Source organism: Balaenoptera physalus (assembly GCF_965194825.1).
Source record: "Balaenoptera physalus genome assembly, chromosome: 12".
NCBI classification, from domain to species: Eukaryota; Metazoa; Chordata; class Mammalia; order Artiodactyla; family Balaenopteridae; genus Balaenoptera; species Balaenoptera physalus.
Window position 1 is genome coordinate 16,541,186 of NC_138897.1, and position 19,866 is coordinate 16,561,051.

At 46.5% G+C, this 19,866-nt stretch overlaps 1 protein-coding gene across 12 annotated transcripts in view; it reads right to left on the reverse strand.

Moving 5' to 3' along the window:
• The window catches only part of ZNF532 (zinc finger protein 532), a 107,624-nt gene that overhangs the window by 47,339 nt on the left and 40,419 nt on the right, over positions 1 to 19,866 (reverse strand). For 10 of the 12 annotated variants that reach the window (XM_082417918.1, XM_082417913.1, XM_082417916.1 and 7 more), the window contains one exon: positions 9,296 to 11,658. In XM_082417918.1, the coding sequence (XP_082274044.1) occupies positions 9,296 to 11,641 (2,346 nt within the window). In that variant the 5' untranslated portion in view covers positions 11,642 to 11,658. Of the gene's footprint in view, positions 1 to 9,295; positions 11,659 to 18,304; positions 18,421 to 19,866 lie in introns of those variants that run through there. The other 2 variants (XM_082417910.1, XM_082417919.1) reach the window with 1 other exon arrangement.

The following is a 19,866-nucleotide window of genomic DNA, read 5'->3' on the forward strand; positions in this document are numbered from 1 at the left end:
TCCTGAGACAACGGTGACGGATCTTCACAGCACAGAGGAGCAGATGCCATTAGCTTCTCTGGGATACTGGGAATTCACAGTAATGACACACGCTCTCTGGATCTGAGGAAATGCATTTGAGCATGGGGGCAGGCCAGGATTTCTCTGTGGTCTACAAGAATCTGACTGTCCTTTTTTCGTTGCTTTAAATCAAAGAAACAAAAATGTATCTTAAAACTCTAACTCTCTACTATACAAGTTGAGGCTACTTTCGACAGGATAAAGCAGTTTAACATGACAGTACCTGCTTCTGAACAGAAAACAGTATAATAAAATGCACTTAAATAGTCTCATGTGTCTTTTGACAGTTTACTTATATCATCTGAAAATGGAAACCGTTTGCAGTACTTAGGTAATAAGCGGCTAATTTCTAGTCTGGGGCAGACTCATTTGCTCAGCGAACTGCTACTTTTTAAAGTAAAATATTATTTTTCAATACTCAGGTAACATGAGAAAGCTGAAAATAAAGCTGAAAGGTAATCACACTCATACTTGACAGCTACCTGTATTGCACCCTTCTCTGCCCAATCCTGGCACAGAAATTGAAGGATAGGCCTCCAACGCAGGCTGTGAGGAAGGGGGAACGGGGTACACCGGGGCCCTGGTAAGGATTCAGAGAGCCCTAGGGCTTGGCACCCTCTTTGTAGACAGGAGGAATTATCTGAGTAACAAGGAAAATAATTCTATGTGTTTCAACTCATATTTTAGGGAGAAAAGTAGCAAGGGAAAAGATGAGGAAGGCTAGGAAAATGTGAGTAAATATAGCACCTACTTATGCTTAAATTTCAAACAGACCAAAAGCCTGTGACAGCATGAAACCCACTGATCCAGAGGTCAAAACACTGTCAACTTAACAGTCAGCCCAGATGCTAAGTACACTGTTTCTGCCTCATTAACAGCAGTTTCGTAATTTTCCATATATGGTATAACTACCAAATAATAATAATAAAAGTATACCAGTTTGTTTTCTGGCTCTCACTTTCACCCAATTTCACAATGAGAACACAGACAAAGCATTGCATTTTAGATCTCAGTTAAATGGAAGTAACACAAAGCAAGCATTATAGCAGAAATAACTGTATATACCATTGTTCCCAATGCTAGCTATTGGTGCTGGTTTTGTCCTCAAATCATTCTGCACTAAAAATCCCTAATAAAAGTTGACAGTGAAATGAGCAAATTCGCAGAAAGCAGTATGGTCCACACATATAATCTACTCAGATGACAATCGCTCAAGAAGACAGATAAATTAAGAGTTGATAACACTGAAATATCAACTGGGACAGGACTAGCCTGACCAAAATTAGTAGTAAACATTTAGGAGAGCAGGACCAAAGACCACGCTAATGATGGTGTTTCGGGTGGGCGCGGGGACTGAGGCGGCCCCACGGCCTCCAGAAGCAGCTGCTGGAGCAGAGTACGTCTAGAAACGAGACCTGGGGGAGGCCGCTCGGGGTAATTTAATACGCCTGGTATGTTCTATTAATGATGCCCATAAACTCCCTGAACCTAAACTGAATCAGCAACCCCCCAAAATAAGGACCACTGCAGATAAGTCACCTTTATCTGCACCCTTGAAGCTAATCTGAATGTAACCCCAGGATCCGTTCTCAGAAGACTCCTATGGTCCCTGCAACTGTAAAGTTCTATGCTTCTACGTCTTAGGTTACCAGCATCACAAACTGGAAAGAATAACTAGCAATAAAGAAATCTTGCCTCAGGTTCTGAGTTGGCCACTGATAGGGCATTTGTCTCTTCAACTGTAAAATAAAAGAGTTGAGCAAAAGACCTGTAACATCCTCTGATTCTACGGGAAGAAAACTGATTTTACCAATTCGGAGGTTATAATACGCACTTCCAGTCTGTACTTGGCTAAGTTTAGTTGTGGTTTTACCAAGAGGTGAAGCAACAACATTCCAATAAGTTTAATTTTCAATTATTAAAACTACAGTTGTCAGCTCTTAACTACTTCATGGAGAGAGGGAAACTTCTCTGGCCCCTCCACCCACTCCTTTTCTCAGTGTGCCCCAAGGCAGGCATTATTAATGGGATAGAGTGGAATATAAACCGCCAACCAGGGCAGCTTTACCGGTGTTAGAAGTCGATGTCCACGTGCTCCATTTTTATCGCACCGCTTGGTTCAGTGCGGCTGGGAAGGGCATGACCCACCCCAGGCGCTCCATCTCACCCCCCACTCCTCGCGGCCTGCTCCTCGGCAGGGTAAGCAGACGCAGGCAGGGCAGGCTAACCTGGGCCCGAGCATGCCTGGGGTCCTGGCTCGGATTCAGGCTCGGGGGACGCGGGGTGAAGAGGGCTTCGAGCTAAACCACAGAGACCTGCATGGGGGTTTGCTGAGCACAGGGCCAGTTAATGATAAAGCAGCACTCTGAGTCTCTGAGTCAATCATTACCTTGTATAGACTGTCCACAGAATCTCTTTAAGAGAAGGAGTAACTGGCAAGGCAGAATTCAGCAAATGCCACCAAAACCTTACTTTATCCCATGACGTGCTGGCAAAACCTCCAGAGCCTGAATACGTACGCACGGGGTGGCGGTGAGAGGAGGTTTCGCACAGACAGCCACAGCTGGTGTCAAAAGAGAAAGAAATCCTTTACTGGGTTCAAACAAGCACCCCTGGACCAACTTGGAAAAGGATCCTTTCAAACCATAAACAGGGGTAAAAATATAAGTGGGGAGAAAATGAAAGATAAAAAGAGAAGGGAGATGGTGCCTGCACTAAACCAAGAAGTCATTCTCAAGAGAAGGGCTGAGGTCTTAAGAGGCTGGGTTCAACACACGTGAAAGGGAGAAGAAGAGATGCTCGCTCCTGACAGCTGTCACAGATAGGCCAAGACAGAGGTGACCTCACTGAGCAGGGGACATGCCTGAGGCTCAAAGAGGAGAGGAGTCCGGAGTCAAGTGGAATGCTGTCCTCCCAGGAAGCCTGACTCCAAAAAGTGGCTGAGAATCACAGGCCGGAGCCTCAGGCAGAGCCCAACGACGTAACTACACACTCTCTCCTGGAAGACAAAACAGCTGTATTTGAAAAAACAGAGTGAAACTTCCACTTCCAGGGAAATGGAATAGAAGTACGTCTCTCTATTCCTTCCACTAAGTACAACTAACACTCCTGGGTATTATATATACAACAAACATAAAGAGACTCTGAAAGGCAGAGAGAAGGCAGGCTGGCTAGGCACCTCAGGTCCCTAGTGATGAGTTCTCTGGGGTTCTTTTTGCCTCACGGATCCCCAATTTGGAGCTGAGGAAACTGGGAACCCAGAAACGCCAATGGGCACAGACAAAAAAATCCCCAACAAAAGCCTGCTATCTCTAGCCAAAGGATCCGGAAAGGGGCAGCCTAGAAAAAGACACAATTACTGCTCTACTCCAGCCAAACACCCCAGGAAACACTGTGGCCTCACCCATAGCACACCAAGTCCAGGTGGAGCCCAGACCTCCGCTCCTGAGGCTGTAATAAGGTGTCCTAATACCCTCACCCAGATGGTATCAGAGAAGGCAGCAGGGAAGTGGGACTTTCATCCCCACCAAGTGATTATGAGTCCCTCCACCAGCCCAGCCGGTGTTTAAAAAAAACAATCCCAAAAAAGAAATTTCCAGGCCCAGATGGTTTCACTGAAGAATTCTATCAAATATTTAAAGAAAATCTAACACCAATTATAAGTCCCTTCCTATATGAATACAGATGCAAAATACTAACAAAATATTAGCAAATATAATTCACAATATATAAAAAGAATTACACACCTTGATCAAGTGGGATTCATCCCAGAGATGCAAGGCTGGTTCAATATCTGAAAAAAAAATCAATATAATCTTTCCCCCCCCAAAAATACTCTAAATCCAATAACGAGTTTAACAAAGGCAAGGGATACATGATAAATACACAAAAATTAACTGTGGGGCTTCCCTGGTGGCGCAGTGGTTGAGAATCTGCCTGCTAATGCAGGGGACACGGGTTCAAGCCCTGGTCTGGGAAGATCCCACATGCCGCGGAGCAACTGGGCCCGTGAGCCACAACTGCTGAGCCTGCGCATCTGGAGCCTGTGCCCCGCAACGGGAGGGGCAGCGATAGTGAGAGGCCCGCGCACCGCGATGAAGAGTGGCCCCCGCTCGCCGCAACTAGAGAAAGCCCTCGCACGAAACGAAGACCCAACACAGCTATAAATAAATAAATAAATAAATAAATAAAGTAGCTATTAAAAAAAAAAAATTAGTGAGATTAAAAAAAAAATTAATTGTGTTTCCATATATTAGCAACAAACATGTGAACACTGAAAGATATAATACCATTTACACTTGCCCACGTGGAAGGGGCGGCAGGGGGCAGGGGGAGCACCAACAAAACATGTAAAGAAAGAAGGAAAGCTAAAGCTAGCAAACAAAACATGTATAAGACTTGTATGATAAGAACTACAAAATGATAAATCAAAGAAGATCTAAATAAATGGAGAGACATTCTTTGTTCATGGACTGAAAGACTCAATAAAGAAAAGTTCTCCCCAAATTGATATACAGGTTTAACATAATTCCTATCAAAATTCCAAAAAGAATTTTTTTGTAGATATAGACAAGACTATTCTAAAATATATATGGAAAGGCAAAATAACCAGAATAGCTAAAAAACGATTTTGAGAGGAAAGAATAAAGTTGGAGGAGTCAGTCCACCAGAGTCCCAGAAATGGCTCCACAAATATGCCAGCTGATGTCTGACAAACTGCAAAGGCAATTCAATGGAGGAAAGACAGTCTTCTGGACAAGTGGTATTGGAGAAAAGGGACATGCATGGGGAAAAAGAAATCTCCATCGAAGTCTCACACATTATACAAAAATTAACCCAAAACGGATCACAGACTTAAACATAAATCATAAAACTAAAGTTTTTTTAGAAAAAAAACATAAAAGAAGGTTCTTAGGATCTACAGCAAAGCGTTCTTAGACCTCACACCAAAAGCACAAGCCGTAAAAGAGAAAACTGATAAATGGGACTTCATCAAAATTAAAAACATTTATTCTGCCAAAGACCTAATAAGATGAAAAGACAAGCCACAGACTGGCAGAAAAGACTTGCAACCACATACCGACAAAGGACCAGTATCTAAAATATATCAAGAACTCTTAACACTCAACAGTAAAAACAAACAAGAAAACTAATTAGAAAATGGACAAAAGAAGAGACATTTCACCAAAAAGGATATGCAGATGGCAAATAAACACAAAAAGATATTCAACATTATTAGCTATGGAGGAAACACAAATTAAAACCACAAGATATCACTACACACCTATCCGGATGGCTAAAATACAAAATGATGCCACCACCAAATGTCGGTGAGGATGTGGAGAAACTAGATCACTCATACATTGCTCTTGAGATTTAAAATCGTACAGCCACTGTGGAAAAGAATTTCTTAAGACTATAAATATGCAACTACCATACAACCCAGCACACATAAAGGATTTATCCCTGAGAAAGGAAAACTTGCGTTCCCACAAAAACCTGCAGACAAGTGTTTGTGGCAGCTTTGTTCATAATAGCCCCAAACTGGGAACAGACTAGTGACATAGCCAACCTGGATGAATCTCCAGGGAATTACGCTGAGTGGGAAAAAGCCGGTCTCAGGGGCTACACACGGTATGACTCCATTTATATAACATTCCTGAAATGACACGATTACAGAAAGGAGAAGAGACTAGTGGCTCCTAGGGGCGAAGAGGGAGGCGGGGGCGGGAGGGAGGTGACTGTGGCTCTAAAAAGGCGATACGAGGGATCCTTACGGTCGCGGAAAGGCTCTACATATCGACAGCACCAGTGCCAACAGCCTGGATATGATACTGTTTAATAGTTTTGCAAGATGTTGCCATCGGGACAAACTGGGTAAAGAGTACACAGGATCCCTCTGTATTATTTCTTACCTGAATCTACAATTACCTCAAAATAAAAAGCTTAATTTGAAAATGGGATGATCTGAGAAGACTCAAGGCATTAATTAGCACGGGATACTTTCGGCATTATCACATAAAATTTTTAAACTACCTTGGCAATTATAAGTAGAAGGTGGGCAGGAGAAAGGAAGGAGGAATATCCAGGATGGGAGGAAGGGAGGGAAGGAGGAAGGGAGGGAAGGAGGAAGGAATATCCCCGCTGCCAGTGAACCGGCACACCTTTCTCTAGGTCCGGTAAACTCACACGTGGAAAGGCAGGGAGCAAGGGCCAGTGGGCCTGTTAATCTTGCCAGGGCCCTGAGGTCACACCCTTTAACCTCCAGAATCAACGCTCGCTGGGGTCAGTACAGGAAGCTGTTTACACGACTCTCTAAGCCTACGTGCAGACGCAGGGAAGCCCGGCCTGGGCAGACCTGAGAAGAGCCCGGAGAGAAAACAGGCAGCCACGGGCCCGGGGCTGACCCTGTAACGGTCCCCACCCTCGGGCAGTGAGGCAGCCTCCTCTGGCTCAAGTTCACCCACGAGTTACCAGGAATGGGGGGGGCCAACGGAGAAACGGAAAGTAAGACAGAAAGAAGGCGCTCAGGGAAAGACTGGTGCTTGAGGTGCCCTTAGATCTTCTTACAAAATTGAAAAGTTGAACTAAGTGTTGTAAGTGCCCCTGTCAGAGAGGAACCAGTTTATACAGGTGGACTTTTCCCCCACACTTAAATTTAAGGTCACAAACTGTAAACCGGCCAGCGGTCGTGTGAATAGCAAACTGGAGAAGACGAAACGAAGAATTTTTCTCTGTTCTCTCCCGTCCTTCCTGTCTTCAGCCCCAGCCTCCCATCGCCATGGTTACCTGATGCCACGCGGGGGGTGGGGGGCAACCATAGGTGGGGACCACCCGAGCTCCCGCTACACGTGAGGCTAGGACAGCAGGAGCTGCATGGATGCCACGGGCCTCCTGGGCTGCAGGAGGGACTCGAGGAGGGTGTTAAGGAGGCTGAAGAAGGGGCAGCCGCTGCGCGCCCAGGGGCACAGGGGGGCGGCCGGGTGAGAGACCAGGCTGCCCCTGGGTGCGCAGGACCCCTGGCTGAGCCTGAGAAGAGTGGCAAGTTGTGGAGGGTATACCGCGGTGAAGGGCAGGGCTTCGGAGAAAGCAGGGGCAGTGAGGAGCAGGGCGGGTGCCACGGGGTGCGCTGATGCTGCCAGCCAGGCGGTGGCTGGATCAGACGGCAGCTGAAGCTCACTCAATAGAAATGCTCTTCTCAGGTGGGCTGAGTGGACCCTAGCTCGGCAGAGCCAGAGGAAGGAACCAGAACGGGGTGACTGTCCGGCCTAGGGTTACCTGGCCCTGGAGTTAACACATATTCTGCCCTGACTCATTCCTCAGCGCTCCAGGGGAAACGGGGGAGCTGCGCTACCCACACAAGAAGAGACGTCAATCTCTCTCCCTGAGGGAAAGTGTTTCCCTATTTGACCCTAGTTCGGCTGATGAGCCTAAATGGTTAACAGAGAACAAAAACGAGGGGAAAACAGGGAAGAAAGGGTCCCCAAGGGAACAGACATCTCTCAAGGCAGCTCCACATGCCAATACAGACCGGCCCATGCAAGCCAGGACATAATCCACCACCTGCACAAAATACCAGCAGGACAGAGAGAACTACAGAAACAGCTTTTTCTTTTTTTTTTTTTACTGCATCCTTTTAAGACAGAAAGAAAGACTGCCCCTTTGATGAAGTGGTGACCAGATAAGAGGAACCCAGACAGAACCCAAGCCCTGTCACCAGGACGCGCTTGGGGGGCTGCATCAATCACTTCTTCTTAAACCAGCTTAGCCACCTGAGTACTTTACTGTCAGAGCCAATGAAACATGTAACATCCAAAGTTCTCAATGCAAGAATGTTCTCGAAACTCTTTATCGTCTCCATTTCCACTCAACTGAATGTCCAGAGGAAAAGTCACTGAAGTATTCTTGATCTTTTGTTCCCCAAACTCAAATCCTACAAAGAACTTAACTCAGCAGTTGCCCTTGGGGAACTGATCACGGTGACAGTACCAGACGTCTGAACCACAGCATAAAACTCCTCATCACAAGATAGTGGAGGCAAATAAGGGAAAGATCAGTTTACCACTGGGTCTTCAAAAACAGAAGTTTGAGGCAGAGTATATCAGCTCAAACTAGCGCCCCTTCCAATATCACAAGTTTCCTGGTTTGCAAAATAAATCATATGGTCTTTCTAGCTTGAATTAGTTTCATTCAACATACCCAGTTACTTCCATATATCTGTAAAACACACTTATCTACTGCCCAGAAGTTGCCTCATGGAGAGAAGCAAATGGTAGAAATAAGATCGCTGACTGACGCGCACTGTGAAATACATCTCACCAACACCAACCTACACTTCACCACAAAAAACAAACCAAAAATGCCACAAACAAGGGATTTCCCTTGTTGCCGTGGAGCAACTAAGCCCGTGCGCCACAACTACTAAGCCTGCGCCCTAGAGCCCACGAGCCACAACTACTGAGCCCACGCACCCTAGAGCCCGTGCGCCACAACTACTGAGCCCACGTGCCGCAACTACCGAAGCCCGTGCACTCTAGGGCCCGTGCTCCGCAACAAGAGAAACCACCGCAATGAAGAACCAATGCAGCCCAAAAAAAAAAAAAAAAAAAAGTCACAAACACAAACTCAAAGGTATTCTATATTTAAGTGGAGATGGGTTTTCCGTTAGAAGCTTAAATTCACTGCAGTGGAGAATATTACTGAATATACCAGACCAACACCTTAAGTGAGCAGGCATGCCTGAAAAGTGGGTATCAACTGGGTGTGTTTAACTGTAAAAGACAATAATTATAAACAACAACAGGAAATTTTTAAATCCCAAAATGGTCACTAATAAATGACTCAGGAACACTGGTGACGTAGCCTGACTTGAACACTTAATCCAATGGGTCTACACTATCACTCGCTAGAGCTCAGACTTCCAACATAAATTCCAATCACCCAACAATTAAGAACTCCTTTACTTACCCTAAATCTAAGGTGCCATGACCCAACTAGTACACAGTTTCTATCTGTCTAAAAGAATCATCTTCCAAAAAACTGATTTTTAAATAAGATTCGTATTTCAACATCGCTCTATGAAAACAATCCTCTCTCACGTGGGAGTGTGTACACAAATACACACACACATCCCCCCATTAAACTGAGCTCCCGCCCCTAAAATCAACGGCATGGCAGAGAGCACTCACGTCTACAGACCCATCACCGAAACACCAGAATGTAAATGATACTCTACTTGTCCACTTGTATCTGCAGCCTGCTGGAAGTGAGTGGCCAGCGACGTCTCATCCTGGAAAACGTCATTACACTCCAAACATTTCAGACTATGCCTACAGAGCTTGGATGGGTCTTCATCTAGAGGCATAGCTGGAACGATGGGTGTGCTGGACGGGGCTGATATGACTGTCCCGGTTATGCCAGACTGAATTTTTGTTACAGTGTGTGTGCCGGCTCCCGAGGAGCTCGGGAGGGCGGAAGATGAAGCAGGAGTATTGCTTGATGGAGACACAATCATCTGATCTGCTGGGACTGGCTTCAAGATCAAGTGTGAACACTGCATCACCACGCCCTTCTCCTTGTGCCCGCGGGCATGGGACAGGAGACTGCACTTGTTGTAAAAAACGAGGTTCTTGGTGCAGTGGTTGCACGTTACTTCGATGCGCACGCTGCGCCTGTCGTAGTGCTGGGTCAGGCTCTTCTCGAGGGCGAAAGAGTCCCCACACTCCAAGCACTTGTAGCCGCGGGTTGGTAACGTGATGCCCGCGTTCGCAGGAGGACTGAGGTTGGGGATGTAAACTGGGACTGGGTTGACGCTGCTCAGCACCTTGTTGAAAGCTTCCACCACAGAACTCTGCAGGGAGGACACCACCTGGACCCGCGACACCTTCTTGGGTGGCTGCGAGGCCGCGGCATTGATTATTGCCTGCTTTATTTGCTGCTGAGGTTTGGTGAGCACCTGGCGGAGCTCGGAGGTGGCCTGGGCGCCCTGAGGCAGAAGGTTAAGGTTGGCAAGGTGCACAGTCTTTGGCACGAGTTTGGCGTTGGCCAAGCTGGAGGCCGGCACCACGACGGTTTGCTGCTGGATGGCGTTGGCGGCTTTAATGATGGCACTGCTGGCGCTCTGCACGGAAGCAGCAGATATGACCGTGGCTTTGACCGTCGTGTTGTTGGCGAGCTTCAAATTAATGACTTGAGACCCGGCCGTCTTCACGGCCGACACCGGGAGGAAGGCAGTCGCCACAGGCTTGATGGTGACCTGTTTGGGGGTCAGCTCGGCGGGGGCCACCGCGTTGGTAACGACCGCCGATTGCAGAGGCGCCCTGGGCGGGGAGGAAAGGACGGCGGCCGAGGCTGGAGACGACAGCAGCGACGTCACGGACGCCACCATGGGCCCCGTCTGCTCAGAAGGCTTTTTTCCGGCATCGAGATCGACTTCAGGCAACACCCTCGTCACTGTTCTCTTGATTTCCCCAGAAGACGTCTTGATGGTTTTTATGCGGACTTTGGGAATTGCTGGTGTTGACCCTGCAGGAGAGGACGGCGATCCCTTGCTACTGTTCTCACTGGAAATGCTCCTGGGACTATCCGGCTGCTTGAGGGATGCTTTTTTTGTCCCATCGATGAGACTCTGGGATTCCGGAGACTTTTCAATGGCTCTAGGGCTATCGTTTACTTCTTTTGGTAACGGAGAGGACTCCCGGGAGTTGGTCACTGGTTCTTTAGAGGAGTCGGAAGCGGCCTTTTTAGCACTAAGAGCCGCGATTGCAGCGATGCAGGAAGAAAGCTTGGAGGATGGCTTGGTCCTCGAGGGCACCACACCGCCGAGGGCGGCGTCACTCTTCTCCGAGGTCAGCTTCCCCTCGTGGACCCTGTTTTCAAGCACCTTTTCAGAGTTTTCCTTCAGTTTATCCTCCATTTTTCTGACTTTGAAAGGTTCATAAACACTCAGATTTATAGAATTCGCTTCCGTTTCTCTCTTAACAACTTTGTTTTTATCTAGGTTGCCCGACGTCGAGATGCCAGTCTTGCTTAAGCCTTCTCCCCCGAGCGCCTTCAGTTTCTCATAGTCCTGCTGGGGAACCGACCCTGTCAACACGTTCGATCTGAAACCCGAGCGCATGTCCTCTTTGTCCGGGGGGTCGTCCACCTCTATCTTCTCATCGTCGTCAAACTCTTCAGCACTGGAGATGGGGCTGAACTGGCTGAAGGCGGAGTCTTTTAAAGTCACCTCTGAGGTAGGCACGTCTCCTTTCAAGGACTTCGATCCGTCTTTACCGTAAGTGTCAAGAGAGGACGCCGAGAGAAACCCGTTGTGCAGGCCGTTGCCGGTGGGGTTGTGGCCGTCCTTCTCCGCGCCCTCGGAGGAGTCGATGTTGCGAACGTTCTTCACGATAACACTGACGCCGACGTCGGAGGAGGACGGCGTGTGGGAGTCGTCATCCACGTGGGCGTGCTGCTTGACGTGGCTTTCCTGGTCGTCGTGTCCAGACTCAATCGCTGCTTTGGGATCGACCATATCTGGGATGTCAAATGCTGCCAGGAGGTCATCAAAGTCTGGGGTCTTCATATCCCCCATGGTCATGAATTTGATCAGATGTTCTGTCAAACGAACAGAAAATAATTCCATCAGCAATGAACATGCAGATAAACATCCCTATGGGACTCACACGAACACTGATGACTACCACGAAAGAGCGAGTTGCCAACTGCACTTATTATAATGTCGGGACACTGAGCCAAAGTGAACAAGCGTCCGGAAAACAGGTACAAAGCCCTGATGATTACAGCTTTGAAGTAATTCCTCCAAAATGCCGTGCAGCACTGCCAGCGTGGAGCCTCTCTAACAAGCTGATCAAAACTATTCTAGCACGAAGAGCAGGTTCTGGTGTTAACGACTAGAAAATGTTATTTATCATTGGATTCATCTCACCATTTTCACAAAAAGCTACTTCCAAACATATTTTGATCTTGACAGCATTTAACTCTACTGGCAAAATTATTGCTCACACAGTCACCGTCAGATTTGGGATATCACATTAAAAGCAATATATTACAGGCAAAAAACCAATTACAGATTTCAATTCATCCACAGCAGTGAGCATCCCAACCTAGCACAGGCCGTCTACTGCTAATAAATTTCCATCGGAGATTTTCAAAACTCCCCCAGGAGCTCGTTCCATCAGTTTTTACTTAATCTTAATTCCCCCCTCCATTACGTTAGGGGAAAAAAACACTCTCCAGGCAGAAAAGTGTAGTGTCCCTTCCATCTCCCTCCCAAGTCCAGTGGTTTCGCTGGTTAAGGGAACGCACAGCTGTTTCCTAATCACTACTCCGCCAACACAGTCTTGCAAATGGCTGTGGCAGCTGAGAAAGGCCTTCCGTGAAATTACTCCCAGCACGTGACAACATGGACCCAAGGACGTGACAGAGCCCGGGGGAGGAAGGCCCTCTCTTTGGCAGCCAGCCTAGATGAGGGTGGACAACAGTCTATGAAGAAGTGCTTGCATTAATGTGCACGAAGCCCTGGATGGTAGGAGGATGGAGAGTTTTAGGAAAATGGACAGTCACAGCCGTTACTAAAGATGAAGGATATATAAATACACAGACTGCTTAGGGTCTTTACAAGGGACCCTTCCACTGTAGGGGAGCTCTTCCTCCTCCCTGAACCCCCAGAGTACTCCATCTTATGATTCGATTATGCTCTGTATGTATTACAGTGTGTGTGTACTTGTCTCTTCTTACCTACTGGCCTGGTCAGCTGCCTGAAGACAGGCAATGTCTCACTTGCCTTTGCACCATAAATGCCAAATAACCAACAGGACACAAGTCAGGGACCAGAACACAGGACTTACAGTAAGAACAGGCCTTGACCCCGCTCTGCCGACAACTCACTGCCTCTGAGACCCTCAGGAAGTAAGGGGATCTCTCTGGGCCTGTTCCTTCCTTCTGCTGTGGAGGCCAGCAGCCAGGAAGAGAAGGAAAGAAGGAAAGGGAAGAGGGAGAATGAAAAACTGGAAAGGGAAGGAGAGGGAGAGAAAGAAAGCAAAGGAGAAGAAGGGAAGAAGAGAGGGGAATCGAGCAACAACCAGTGTCGGCAGAAACGAGGATCACAGCTGACCTCAGGCAACTTTCAATGGAAGAATCGGCCTAAGTGATTTGTAGACACCTAGACTCTTTTCCTCGTCAATATTTACTACCTCATTCCTCCTTTAAATCTGCGCTAAATCACTGAGAAGTCGTCTTTCACATTTTACAAAAGTACTTAATGATTTTTTTCTTGTACAATCTGTAAAGCATCATGCATTCCTAATAAAAATAACTATATGAGGATCACAGTAGGATTTCTACTCAGGCAACAATAAACATACCCGTGAAAATTCACATTAACCATAAATCCATCATCAGCTGCTAAGACACCCTCAGCATATTCACCCACTCTGGGACACATCCAAACACTTCAAAGAATTTCGTTGGGAAAAACTACTGTTGAAGATGAAACAGACACTTATGGCTCAACAGGAGCTGAAGAATAAATCACTTTCCAGGGCTTCCCTGGTGGCACAGTGGTTAAGAATCTGCCTGCCAATGCAGGGGACACGGGTTCAAGCCCTGATCCAGGAAGATCCCACATGCCGCGGAGCAACTAAGCCCGTGCGCCACAACTAGTGAGTCTGCGCTCTAGAGCCTGCGAGCCACAACTATTGAGCCCACGTGCCACTGCCACTGAAGCCCGCGCGCCTAGAGCCCATGCTCCACAACGAGAAGCCACCACGATGAGAAGCCCGCGCACCGCAACGAAGAGTAGCCCCCACTCGCCGCAACTAGAGAAAAGCCCGCGTGCAACAACGAAGACCCAAAGCAGCCAAAAATAAATAAATTAATTTTTTAAGTGCATTAATAAAAAGAGATAAAGCAACAGAAAAAAATCATAAAAAAAAAAGAATAAATCACTTTCCATGCACTTATGTCTCAGAAGTCACATGTACTTTTCTCTAGATGGTTTGCTTAGCCTAGAGAGAACACTCTGGGCCACTTTTCTCCCAGATGGGTGCCTGCAGGACCAGACAGGGAATAATGTACCCCCGGCATCAAAGTACAACACTTCTAAGCATATAATGACAGGAAAACATCTATATGAAGTCAAATCTAGCGAGAAAGTTTGATATTATGATTTTTTTTTAAATGAAGCTGAACTGTAAAATGTGGGCAATGAAAAATCCATCTGTCAGACAATATATCCACTTAAGAGTCCACCCACTTAGGAATAATCCCTGAATGTCACCAGTTTTATTTTATTTTTTTTTAATTTATTTTATTTATTTATTTATTTATTTTTGGCTGCGTTGGGTCTCCGTTTCTGAGCACAGGCTTTCTCTAGTTAGGGCGAGCGGGGGCTACTCTTCGTTGCAGTGCGTGGGCTTCTCATTGAGGTGGCTTCTCTTGTTGCGGAGCACGGGCTCTAGGCGCGCGGGCTTCAGCAGCTGTGGCACGCGGGCTTAGTTGCTCCATGTCATGTGAGATCTTCCCGGAGCAGGGATCGAACCTGTGTCCCCTGCATTAGCAGGCGGATTCTTAACCACTGCGCCACCAGGGAAGTCCCTCACCAGTTTTATTTTTAAGCATCATACTGCCTTTATAAATTGAATACTCACAATAAAACCACCATTAGCAAAGCATCCCTGCGATCTATCTTTACCAGCCATGATGATCCAAGTTTGTAGATCACTTTTTAGAGAATTCAAAACATAGACTCATGAACCACCCCCAAAACCCCACTGGAGTCGAATGGGCCTGAAAGGTGGTTTTTTAATGCCACCACTTATCCAAAGCTGGGATCCAGGCTCTGGAGGTCCCCAGTGGTGGCGGGGCTCTGCCTAAATCCCTCAACCCTTTCTTTACAGCTACATGGGATTTATGTCCTTTGCCCTCTTCTTATGATTTTGGTGAGCAAAAGACGTCATCCAGTTTCACACCATTCATCCTAGAGGGCAGTCAGTTCAGGAACAAAAAGAACGTAACAGAAAATTCAAATACTCAGTGGGTGGTAGGCCCAGAACACGCAACCACAAGAAATGATAAAAGGGTCACTACGTGAAACACAACTTGCTAAGCGACTGGCAGTTCACATTGGCAGTGCAGCTGGCAGGCATTCTGATGAATACTTGGAAGATTAATACATGATTCGTACTATCTCCCTCCTGTTCACACACAACAGGGACCTGCCCGGTTTATGGACACACAGGTGCTCACATATGGCGGCGGCGGCAGCAGCATTAAATCTTACAGTCAGTGGTAGGATGTCGCCCACCACACTGCCGGTGTCTTTTCCCATCTGCACAGCTAAAGCAGAGTGAAGGCTTAGAAAACCCCAGAGAGGAACCTCCACGTCTGCAAACCCCCCAAGGAGTCCAGAAGACACTCCTGATGCAGGAACAACTTTCTCTGTGGACATGTAGCCATACCTGCTCCCACCCCTCATTCCTCTAAATGCCTAAGATGTATATACTTTCTCTTTAGGGAAGAAGATAAACCCAGATGAACTCTTTGGAGTGAAGTACTGGGACACTGTGGAGAGGTAAGAGTGAATTAGCAGCGGTTTAAAAACATATGAGTCGGGCTTCCCTGGTGGCGCAGTGGTTGGGAGTCTGCCTGCCAATGCAGGGGACACGGGTTCGTGCCCTGGTCTGGGAAGATCCCACATGCCGCGGAGCAACTGGACCCGTGAGCCGCAATTACTGAGCCTGCGCGTCTGGAGCCTGTGCTCCACAACGGGAGAGGCCGCGATAGTGAGAGGCCCGCGCACCGCGATGAAGAGTGGCCCCCGCTTGCCACAACTAGAGAAAGCCCTCTCACAGAAACGAAGACCCAACACAGCCATAAATAAATAAAAATAAATTTAAAAAAACAAAAAACATATGAGTCAGCTCTCCTAGTTCACCTGAATCCTGACTATAAGGTGAAAATGCACAGCGGGCATAACAGGCCAAGTGCAGCGGCCGCTGAAAGCACATCGCGTTGTCTGAAACCCAAGACCATAGTGGCGGTGAGTTCACCTCTCCCGGGTTGTATAATCAATGTAATAAACACCGCTGTCTGTAACTTCACACTTCTTTTTTGGTTTATAGAAATGTTTTTCATGCCCACAATCACACCGTCCTATTACCCTCACCCTTCCCACGTTCTGGAAGGCGAGAGTGAATTTACCACTTGGGGAAAAAAATGCTTAACTCCTGCTTCATTTCTCCGTTCTATCAAATACAGAGAGAAATGTTTATGTTTGAAAGTTTTCTTTACTGTTTTTCTCCCCAATTCCTAAGTACTGTTTTAAAAATAGATTCTTCTGCTTAAAAACATTACAAAGATAAATCTCAGTCTTCTCGTTTAAAAGATAAGATAAAAAGATCTCATTTTAGCTTCCCTTTCCCTCAACAGCTTGACTTTCAAACAGAATTAGTTTTAGTTATTGCAATAATGTCTTTCATCTCATTTAAACCCTGTAAAATACAGCTTCCTTCAGAGGCACTAACAGTCTTTTAATTTAAAACTAAACCCCCTATAAATAACGTATAATTCACTAACAGCATTTGTGCTTAACGTATAAAAGTCCTTTCACCTTGAAAATGTCTGGGGGGGAAAATGCTAGGCCTGTTTATAAAAAAAGAAAATCAAAGAGCTCAAGTCTGTCACATGGTCACTCTATTCCCTCCTATGACACAGACAAAACACTTCCTTTCCTACCAAAGTCTCTTAAAATTATAGTAAGCTATTTCATCTTTGCTGGTAAAAGTCAAAAGTTATCAAATCAAAAGAAAAACTTAAGAAAAACCCATACACCCCTTAATCATACTTCTTATACTTTGCAATAAAAAACTGTTCTTCATGGAGCCACTTGTCAATTTCCAACTAGAGGATGATGGCATAGAAGCTCCCAGTCATAATGTAACCACTGGACCCAACTGCAAATAATCCCCAGATACACGCCTGCAAAATGAATATGCAAAGGTCAATGTGACCAGTGACAACACATCGGCTTCCCCATGTAAATGGAGAAACTAACATTTTCTTTAATGAAAATCAATAAACGCTAAGTCATAATAATCCTGAAGAAAAACAAATCAAAGTCTATAGATCGCCTCAACAGCATTATACAAACTTTTCAAAGAACAACTATGATAATCCAAGGTCTGTTATCCTTTTGGGGGACTATATTTGTCACTGTTTTCTGGCACTTATCTGGCCACTGAAGCCCTTTTCGAAGAAGTAATTCAACAGATTAATGAATCTAACTCACATTTCTAACCTTCTTTTCTTCAAATATGCAATGTTCTTATAATGTGTGTTTACATTATGCAATGCTTCACATTTAGTTTGTTCCTCATAGAAAATGACTTAGCACCCTCAGGTTTCATGTCTTCAAAGAAATAAGCAGGGGGTTGGCTTCTCCCGGCCTCTACCTCCCAATCCCTGCCTTTCCCCTCATACTAGTACACACACACCCTTGGCTCTTCCTTCTTCACCAATCCCTTTTCACCTTTAGCATTTTCAACGCTCTCCATCAGGACATGTCTTCAACCACAAAAGAGAAAAAGACATCACATCTCTTTTTCCCCAACTGACCATATCCTTCTCCCTCACTTCAATCTGAATTGCTTATCAGGGAAAAATATTTTCTCACTGCAATTCCATCCCCAACAGCAGGTTCAGTTACACAAATCTGCTTCATGCTTCTTTGCTCGCTCTTCCTAAACCAGCTGGGAACAGATGTCAGTTTTGTGGAGTTTAAAACAAAAAACAAAAACAAAACAAAACAGAACACCTGATCGGCTACGTCTCTGCCTCAGTGCTTCTCTCTAGGAAACGGTGGGGGACGGACAAGGAGACTGGGCCCCAAAAACGGGCAGACACTTAGGTCTCAAAAAACTAATAACTAAAAAAGAAAATACACACACACACACACACACACACACACACACACACACACGAATGGCTACGTGTGTATAGCTTTGAGGGAAAAAATAAGCAATAATAAATGGAGCTATGGAATCTCTTAAATACATGCCAACTGAAGGCCCCATACAAGTGCCAAAACGCCAAAGAGAAGTGTTACTTCATCTCCATCCTCCACACTAATCAGGCCCTGGGCGGATCTGGACGGTAAGCCAGGGCACCGTGTAGGTCTGAGGCTCCGCTCCAGCCACTGGGAAGAAGTGTGACCCAGGACCACAGAGCGCCCAGCCCCTCTCACCTTCCAGCAATGGCGGGCGCTCCCCCCGCTCCCTGCACACCGCCTGCTGAGGCCAGAAGAACTTCACTTTCTAAACAGCCTCCACCAGGTTAGCTGCCCATGTGTAAGAAGACAGTCTGTACATAAGGTGAAAAGAAAAGAATATGCGTTTTAATTCTGTATGAGTTAATAAGAAATTAGCTAATGCAGCTGCTATCATCCAGAATAGATATCTTCTTGTTTCACTGAATCCTGATGGTATCAATATTGACATACAGATACTCTGGCCAAGGCCATGTTTTCTTCTTCAGTTAATACCTAATATTCCTGATTTGAAAAACCACCGATGTGAAAGTTCAAACTGCTTCTGGAAATATAAACACAGAGTCACTTAATCAGGGCACAACCTTGGGAAAGACAAGAACATATCCAGCCCCTGCCCTTCCCTGTGGTTATCCTTCAAGGCTATACCTACGAGCGCCTCCCCTTCCCTCCTCCACCGCCCCCTTCCTCCCACAGGAATAGAAGCAAATGGTCCCTACAAAGCTCAGCCTTTTCCAGAAGCTCGACTCGCAGTTCTTGGCCTACTCCTTGCATCACTCCCCCCAACTCCAAGCACTCACAGGTCAAACGAAAGCTCTGCAGTAAAAAGCTCCTTTGCGTTTTCCACATGGTTCTGCAGCTGCCCAGGGTTCCTCTAGAGAGGACTGCAGCCAATCCCTGCTCCTCGTGCCCCAGAGCACGCTCTGTGTCACTCTGCCCCACCACCCTCTCTTTTCCTTCTCATTAACTCCCACCCTGCCAGGGGACAGAGGCTGTTTCTAACCTTCCCCTGGTACCTACTCCACACCTCCTTCTTTCCACAGTCAGCTTCAGAGACAACAGGCAGGACCCCTCCCCACGGTCCGCCTGCCTTCAGACCCTGCCTGATCCCGCACGGCTGGCCTTTCCAAGCTGGTCCTCACCGGGAGGTTGCTGCCCTACTCCAGGGCTTTTGGCCGCTCCTATTACCTCTACCTACTGGCTAGAGAGACGTCCCTCAGCCTCAATCTGGCGACCCTACCCTTGTGCTCTGTCCATGGGCACACTGCCTTCACAGTTCAGTTCTCAGTCGTTGGGCAGATCCTACACCGCCCAGCTCCTTCCCCACCCCTTTGCTACCCACTCGCCTGAAACCACGGTTAAAATCCAGGCTGTAGGAGGAAATGTGGAGGTGACAGAACTGTTCTATATCACAACTGTGGGGCTGGATACACATGTCTATGTCTTTGTCAAAACCCGGAGAGTTTTACTGTGTGTAAACAAAAAATAAAAGCAGTCAGGAATGAAGAGAGGCCCAAAATAAGAGACCAAGTGTAACAAAGAACTAACTATATCATAAGCAAATGACATAACACCCAGGCTGAAGAGGGTAGGGAGGAAAAGAACCCACCCAAGTAACTTTGGAAAACAAAAGCTTGACTGTACACTGTAAGGCTACAGAGAAAGGGAACCGGACACAAATAGTGTCCTCCACTTAGGTGAAAACTGCTGAAATTTGAGTAAAGTCTATAGTCTAGTTAGCATTATACCAATGATAATTT